General features: G+C 53.6%; 1 protein-coding gene across 1 annotated transcript; it reads right to left on the bottom strand.

Annotated features, from left to right (window-relative positions):
* Window positions 1-2836: 2836 nt before the first annotated feature.
* On the bottom strand, window positions 2837-7282 carry VOLCADRAFT_60559 (Kif12 type kinesin-like protein; the record flags this gene model as incomplete). Its single annotated transcript, XM_002950476.1, has 7 exons — window positions 2837-2926; window positions 3326-3500; window positions 3858-3988; window positions 4426-4614; window positions 5406-5501; window positions 6262-6473; window positions 7141-7282. Coding segments are annotated over 7 exons (1035 nt in total), but the record flags the coding sequence as incomplete, so codon positions are not given.
* Between the last annotated feature and the right edge of the window lie 351 nt (window positions 7283-7633).

Genomic DNA, 7633 nt, shown 5'->3' with positions numbered 1-7633 from the left:
AGAAATATAAACGAGGAGGAGGTCTCTTCCGTATAACAAAGAGGAGGGAGAACCCAACCGATATATTTATTTATAAAAAGAACCGAAGAAAGTGGCCCCAAAAAAAAACCAATTTTTATTATTTTTTTTCACTGGGGGGGGGGAAATTTGGGAATTTGTTTTTGGAGGGGAATTTCCCCAAAAGGGTCAGAAACAAGGATTGTCAGAAAGGAAAATGAAGTGAAGAAGGGAAAAGGGTTGTACGAGGAAAGAAAAACGTTCTAAAAAAGCGGGGTAGCCTTTTTTCAAAATCGCGTGGTACGCTGTGCACAATGCCCCGTCCATTTTGCGTCGTAGCTGGGGCCCGGGGCATGGTACATGCGCCTTTATGTCGTTCCTTGGCTGGGATGGCGTACGTTGGCTCCGGCGGTTTTATTGGTACTGGTTGAAGTTGTACGGCAGGTTCGATGTGACCCTCGCCTAGAGGCAGCGCCAACTTGCTTCGATCTGCCCCGATAATGGAATCATCGGCGCCGCCCCTGGGCCGCTTGCCGTACCTCGTACGGCTCCGTGCGGCATTGGCGTTTGCCTGGAGCATTGCCGACAGCCATCACATTGGCGACGGAAAACGAAAGGGGGGCCCGGGCCGTCACCGCCGCTGCCGGCCAACAGGAGGGCCCGGCGATACGTGATTGTACGGGCATTGCTGCCGGCGGTGCAGAGCCAGGCGCGTGCCAAAGCTGTCCGGCCGGCCCGAGCGGATGGTACGGCACACCCGCGTGGCTATTGTTACTGTTGTACGGCGCCTGCACGTAATTCGTTGCGGAGCTGGGGCGCCCTCCCCGTCCCCGTAAGAGGGGGCGGCGGCGCCGCCGCCGCCGCCGCCGCCACTGCTAGGGCCCAACCCTGGACTCCCTGCCCAATGTTGTTGTTGCTGCTGCTGCTGTTGCTGCTGCTGTTGCTGCTGCTGGTGTTGGTTCCCTCGAGAACTTTGGTGCGGGACTTGCGGCGGGCTTCCACGCGATCCAGATCCAGACCCGGATCCAGATCCAGAATCCGCCATAGGGCTGTCGTCGGGCCGCGGCTGGATCGGGTTGCGGGATCCGCCCGATACGGCGATTGCGGATTGCAGCGCTGCCTTGGCCGCGTTGGGCGTTTGTGATCCCGACAGTACCGCCGTCTCCAGCTGTATGAGCTTGTTACGAAGCGTTTCAATCTCGTCCAGCACCTGCGCATGGCCGTGAGTGCTGTTGCGTTGTGTTGTGTTGTGTTGTGTTGTGTTGTGTTGTGTTGTGTTGTGTTGTGTTGTGTTGTGTTGTGTTGTGTTGTGTTGTGTTGTGTTGTGTTGTGTTGTGTTGTGTTATGTTGTGCTGTGTTGTGCTGTGTTGTGCTGTGTTGTGCTGTGCTCTCTGTTAGTGTTTTCCTTAAGATTAGTTAATTGCTTCCACTCAAACACGTCATTCCTTCATTATTGCTTCCCTTAGCTCGGAAAGCAGCGCAAGCAGTGCGTACCACATGTCGTGTGTGACATTTCACACTCCAATAATGATGATGATGATAATAATATAATAATATAACAACAAATAGTAAATAATTTGATTATAATGTGTCATTACATGATTTATTATTTAAACCTTATTAACATATTACATTATTTCATTAAAGCCTCAACAAGTACGGCATGTTTCGTACGGAGGACGTATTGGACTCTTACCGGCCGGACGAACATACGCCCAATACGAATTTAAGCAAAGACACACCGACAACAAGGCACCAACATCCACCAACGATAAGGCCCCCCACCAGGCAGGCACTCTCATACCTCTCCATGCTCTTGGGAAAGAAGTTGTCTCCCGGCGCGCAGCCGATCGTTCTCTTTGGCGAGTCGCCCGTTCTCCTCACTGAACCGGGCAAGCAGGTTCTGAGGTGTATTCACATAACGGGCGGGGGCGGGACGGGATTTCAGTGATGACGAGATTGGGGTGGGCAGTTCGGGGAGGGGGAAGGGGTGAAATAATAAAAGAAAACAATCAACGGCGACCCCGTTACTGGGGTGATGTTCATATTATGCGTAGGCACCTAGCTAGGTAATGGTACGTCATGTGTACGGATGCGTAATACTGGAAATGTTCAATGTTCAAACAAAGTTCATGACTTCTTCGGGTGGAGTCCTTAAAAAAGGACCTTCCGCGATATCTGGCGGTGTTTGGAATTTCCCAAGAGAATTTTTCCAGTTTGTCTCTACTCTGGAAGCGAAGGGTCAAAGGGACAGGACTTCTAGAGAAGTGACATGGACAAAAGTACAGACGGAAAAGGTGGCATCTGTACGGCTGTGTGAAGCTATACGGAAATGTTGTAGTAAATGCGGTATATATACCTGCGTCTCCATGAGTCGCCTCATCAAGTCGTCATCCGCTACGAAACCAGTGTTACTCGTCCGCCGCCCTAGGGCACTACTACTACCGCCGCCGCCGGCGTCAGCGGTGCCGGCGGACATGCGCAGCGGTTCCAGGTGCGTGACAGCGCCGCCGCCAGGTACGGAATGCCGTATACCATCCGCGGAAGCGCCGCCGACGCGCGGCGTCGCAAGGCGCGACCCCGTCAGCGCCGCCGCCGAGCCGATAGGGTACGGCAACGGCGGTGAGGCCGTAGCATCGCGCGCACTGTCCCGGCTGCTATCCCTGCTGCTGCCGCCGCCGCCGCCACCATCGGCGCCAGCGAGCGCCAGCCATGCGGGATGCCCGGGGGGATATGTTGCTTCGCTGCCGCCGCCGCCGCCGCCACCCGCAGAGTACAGCGGCCATGCCGGTCGCGAGCCGTGCAATGACCCCGCCATGGCGTCAGCCCCTCCAGCATGACTTCCGATAACCCGTGCCTGCTCTCGGAGGTACGTGTTCTCCTGCCGGAGCAATTCAATCTCCCGTCGCAAGTTTGCGATTTGGGCCTCCTGGAGCAGTACGGAATGGCGTAGGAAGGTACGGCGCCCATGAGTATTGAGTTTACGGCCTGTCTGTGTATGACTTCGCAAAGACTCGGTGGGACATCGAGCAAGGTGGCTCTAAGGTAACCAACTACCGTACAACAAATCGTGCCCCATTACTATAAAATAAAATAAAATAAAATATAACATATACAAATATACAACAATATATTATATAATATATAATTACAATATAATATTATACATATTACATAATTATATGTATAAGACAGACACAGGAAAAAAAGGTACCATCCCGTGCAGTCTCCGCGCAGCTCTTTTCCAAACGCATAAACACATGCACCATATGGCCATGTACACCTGCTCATATGTGTAACGGGAGCCTAGGTGCAACGAACCGCTTACTTTGGGGTCGTACTGAACCGTGGGTCTGTTCTGAATGTTCTTGGCACGTGTGGCGTACGACAACGTTGACAGCGTTTCCTCCACCGCCGTGGATGCTGGGCTGCAGCATGCAATCATGAGCGCCAGGGCGTTACCTCCCAACGAGTCCATTAGCAGCTTGGTCAACTTGGAGTCCCTGTTATGTTTTGTATTTTGGCGGGAAGGCAAAGAAGAAAGGAGATAAAAATTGTAAGAAGGAATATAAAGAAATTCATCAGGGAAATCCCTTTTTGGGCACAGGGAAGATATGGATTGATGATCATTAATTGGCGACAACTAAAGGTAAATTTTATGTTTTGAATTATAAAAATGGTCATCATGGAATTTGTAAGATCAGTACTAGTTAAGCAATCCATATGACGGTTAGATCATAAAAGTCGGCTTTGTTTGTTCTCAGATTGAAAACACAACTCCGATCTCCGATCCACTATACCGCCTCCTTGCCCCGAATGAGTATCGATTCCCGCATCCTAATACTACTCTTAGCTCATACCTGTACGGTATATGTGCGCTGGTTCCGCTGCTGTCCCTTTCCGCCAGCGCGGCAATGACCTTGCCCAGCACAAACAGGCTCTTATTGATGTTGGCGGTCTCCTTGAGCATCACTCCTTCGGATTTGGTGTCCTGTGAAATTACACGGCCATATGAGCAGGAGGAGGAGGGAAATGGGGGAAAAAAGGAGGGGGAGAAGTGGGCGGAGGTGGCAACAGACCCAGTGCACGGACACGCAAAACACACGATGAAGACGGGCGATTGGATACACGCACCCCGGCTTCCTAGGAACCCAACAACCCTCCTCCAACTTCACCTTCACCCCCAAACCCTGCCCTGACCTGCCCGCCTGCCAGGCCCACCTGCAGCCGCAGAACTCACCGGGATGGCGCCTCACGGAGCGCAGCGACAGCCCGCATGAGCAGCAGCAAACACTCCGAGCCGTTCGCAACCCGTCAAACTCACATGTCACGGCCTCCCCTCTTTACAACCAGAGCGCAGCACACCACGGCAAGCGCAGCACACCACGGCTCAGCGCACCACGCCAAAGCGCAGCACAGCAAACCTACCTTGAGCCGTTCACTTCCCGCCAAATCCACAAAAGAGATCTTGCCGATACGTGGCGCGCCAAAATCCGCAGCGTTTGGATCCAGGGGTGTGGCGTGTACAAAGATGGTGATGATAGAATGCGAGCGACTTGACTCGATATTGAGCTCATGTGAACCCACGTGACGGTGTTTCATGCCTGTACGGATGACCTGTACGGAAAAATAGGTACGCAATTACAGGACTTGTAAATCTGTATGCATCTCTATTGCCATCTCTCATCACTGCTTGTAGCCACTTGCAAGATCAATTGATCTCGACATGATGGGGGCCCTTTGGTGCATCTGTTTTTAATAACGGTTTTGAGGAGTTTTCAGTCCGTTAAACTTCCAAAACGGAAATACTGTAACCACAATACAATACAAAAAAAAAAAAAAAAACTGGTGCGGCACCATCCAAGAACCGTCGGCGAAACGGTTTTGAGCAGAAAAGGCGGGAACCTTTTTGTTTGTACGCAGTGCGAAGCACTGCGACTTATGTAGTGAACGTTTAAAGGTACAAATTATACTTATAAATATAACAAATAATTATATATTTGTTAAATATATTAAATAATTAAATAACACAAATACATAAAGCAGAAGGGCAGGCTTTGTAAATGCAAGCCTAAAAATAAGAACATAACAGTAAAGTCTTTAGGGCGTGCAGTTACAAAAGGGGCTTTCATTGGCCCCGGAAGTGGGCCTTCTGAAGTGTTGGGTGTGGGTGGGCGGCTGTGTCCTGCTATGATGCTGTGCTATCTTCTCCCCCCTCTCCCCCCCACCTCAACCTCCCCACCCCCCCCAGCCCTGGACTACCCGTATACCTTTGATATCTGCCCCATTCGCCAGTGGTTCGTCTTATACCCCACCCCACCCCACCTCAAACCTCCACCCCACCTCAAACCTCCACCCCACCTCAAACTTCCACCCCACCCCACCCCACCCCACCCCACCCAGCTCACGTCCATCATGGTGTCCACTTTGTTGCAGGTGACCTGCTTGAGACCAGGCACAAAGAAGCCCAAGGAGGCGTCCCATTTGACTGGCAGGTTCTTGGCCTGCGTGCGACACAGCGCACCACACAACCTTAGGACTTGGCGGGGTGGCGGGGGGAAAGACGAACCACACACGATTGAAGCTGCTGCCAGAGCAAGAGAGTAACAAACGTAGAACTGACCGAAAGGCGTCCGTGGCGACCGCAACCGTGGCGGGGGGGAGATGAGGTGGCGACTGACAGCGTTACTAGGGGATTGAGTTGGGGGTGCATTGTGTGTTGTCGGGGCCGGGAGTCTTGTGGGACCCCCTTCCGGAAGTCAAAGTAGTGGTAGCTAGGAAACGTGCATGACAAAGTTGCTCTCTCGCGTTACTTTGTGAGGTGGTGGTGGTGGTGGTGGTGGTGGTGGTTGTACGGAAAAACCTTCCTCCACCTCCTCCTCCAGCTCTTCCTCCTCCCTCCCTCCCCTTCCTCCTCCCTCCCTCCCCTTCCTCCTCCCTCCCTCCCCTTCCTCCTCCCTCGCTCCCCTTCCTCCTCCCTCCCTCCCTTTCCTCCTCCCTCGCTCCCCTTCCTCCTCCCTCCCTCCCCTTCCTCCTCCCTCCCTCCCCTTCCTCCTCCCTCCTCCCTCCCTCCCTTTCCTCCTCCCTCCCTCCCTTCCTCCTCCCTCCCTCCCCTTCCTCCTCCCTCCCTCCCCTTCCTCCTCCCTCCCTCCCCTTCCTCCTCCCTCGCTCCCCTTCCTCCTCCCTCCCTCCCTTTCCTCCTCCCTCGCTCCCCTTCCTCCTCCCTCCCTCCCCTTCCTCCTCCCTCCTCGAAACACAGCACACCTTGAGGTTAAGCAGATCGAATATGCCCTCATTGTAAATCTCCAAGTACGACGCCGTGATGGTGAACCTGTTCTCCGCCTTGCGAGCCTCCGCAGCGGCAAACAGGTGCTGGATGGCGCGTGTCACGATACCGTCGTGAGCATCACCCCCAGAGTAAGAGTCGCTGCCCACCACCTCCTCCCGACCGGACATGGTGTAGGTCTTGCCAGAGCCTGAGGCATGCCCGTGCACCCGCATGCACGTGGGTATGTTGTTGTATGTGTATGTATGTATGCATGTATGTGTGCATGTATGTATGTGCATGTGTGCAGGGACAAAAACACAAAACCGAAGTAGTGGAACCGAATTCAACGGAGTCTAAAACGGAGGCCCAAACTGGAAACGGCACGGCTCCGAAACCGCCCCACGCGGTACTCCAGGGCTGGATAGGGTTGTGTGACGTGTTGAATGGCACATTCCCCTTCCTCTTGGACTTCCCCTTGGACTACATAGACACGCATACATACAGACATACAGACACACAGACACACAGCACAAGTCTAGCACGTCACTGGACGAAGGAGCTCGTTTCGGCATGATGACGTTATTCTCATGTACCAGCCACCATCGCCATTTCCCTTAGCACCCTGCCGCTTAGCGGCTCATCTAGAAGGAATGCAGTTACACACGCACGCACACATACATACATACATACATTCGGCTTCGGCCCCCGGCTCTCGCGGCCCACAGTGTAATCTAAGTCATACATACGTACATACACACGCGCGCGTGCAGCCCACACAGTTTGGGACCATCCCTCCACTGTTTTATAAGCAGTTTCATGGTACCTATGAATCCTCCTTGGGCTACATGGACACGCCCACACACGGACACACGCACCCGTCTGGCCGTACGCGAACATGGTCACGTTGTACCCCGCCAGTGCCGCGTCAAGCAGCTGCGGCACCCCACACAGGTGCAGTACATCCGCCTGGCTGACATCCGGCCCCAGGCAGGCGTGGAAGGCAAAGTCACGCTGCATGGAGGTGCCCGCCGGCCCCGGCACCACCACCTGCGTTTTCCGGCGTACGAACGTGCGGGATGATACCGATCAGTCGTACATCCGTATCGTACGTACGACGATAACTAACGACGAGCACAATCCCCCGTGGGTTGAAGGGATAATAACAACTACTTGTGCGCCGACCTGCGCTGTGAGGCCCGTTTTGGACATTTCCCCCCCTTAGAGACATTTTCCGATCCGCCCAGTACAGTGAGTGGCCCCTATTGGGGAGAGGTTATTCAAGTTACAAGTTACAAGTTCCGCACACAAGTGCGGGTGTGTCCGTAAAAGCCGGGGGGGCCATGGTTATATTGGCTCGTATTATTGGTC

The sequence above is a fragment of the Volvox carteri genome, assembly GCF_000143455.1.
Source record: "Volvox carteri f. nagariensis unplaced genomic scaffold VOLCAscaffold_19, whole genome shotgun sequence".
In the NCBI taxonomy this organism is placed as follows: domain Eukaryota; kingdom Viridiplantae; phylum Chlorophyta; class Chlorophyceae; order Chlamydomonadales; family Volvocaceae; genus Volvox; species Volvox carteri.
This window is presented reverse-complemented; position numbering and strand designations above follow the sequence as displayed.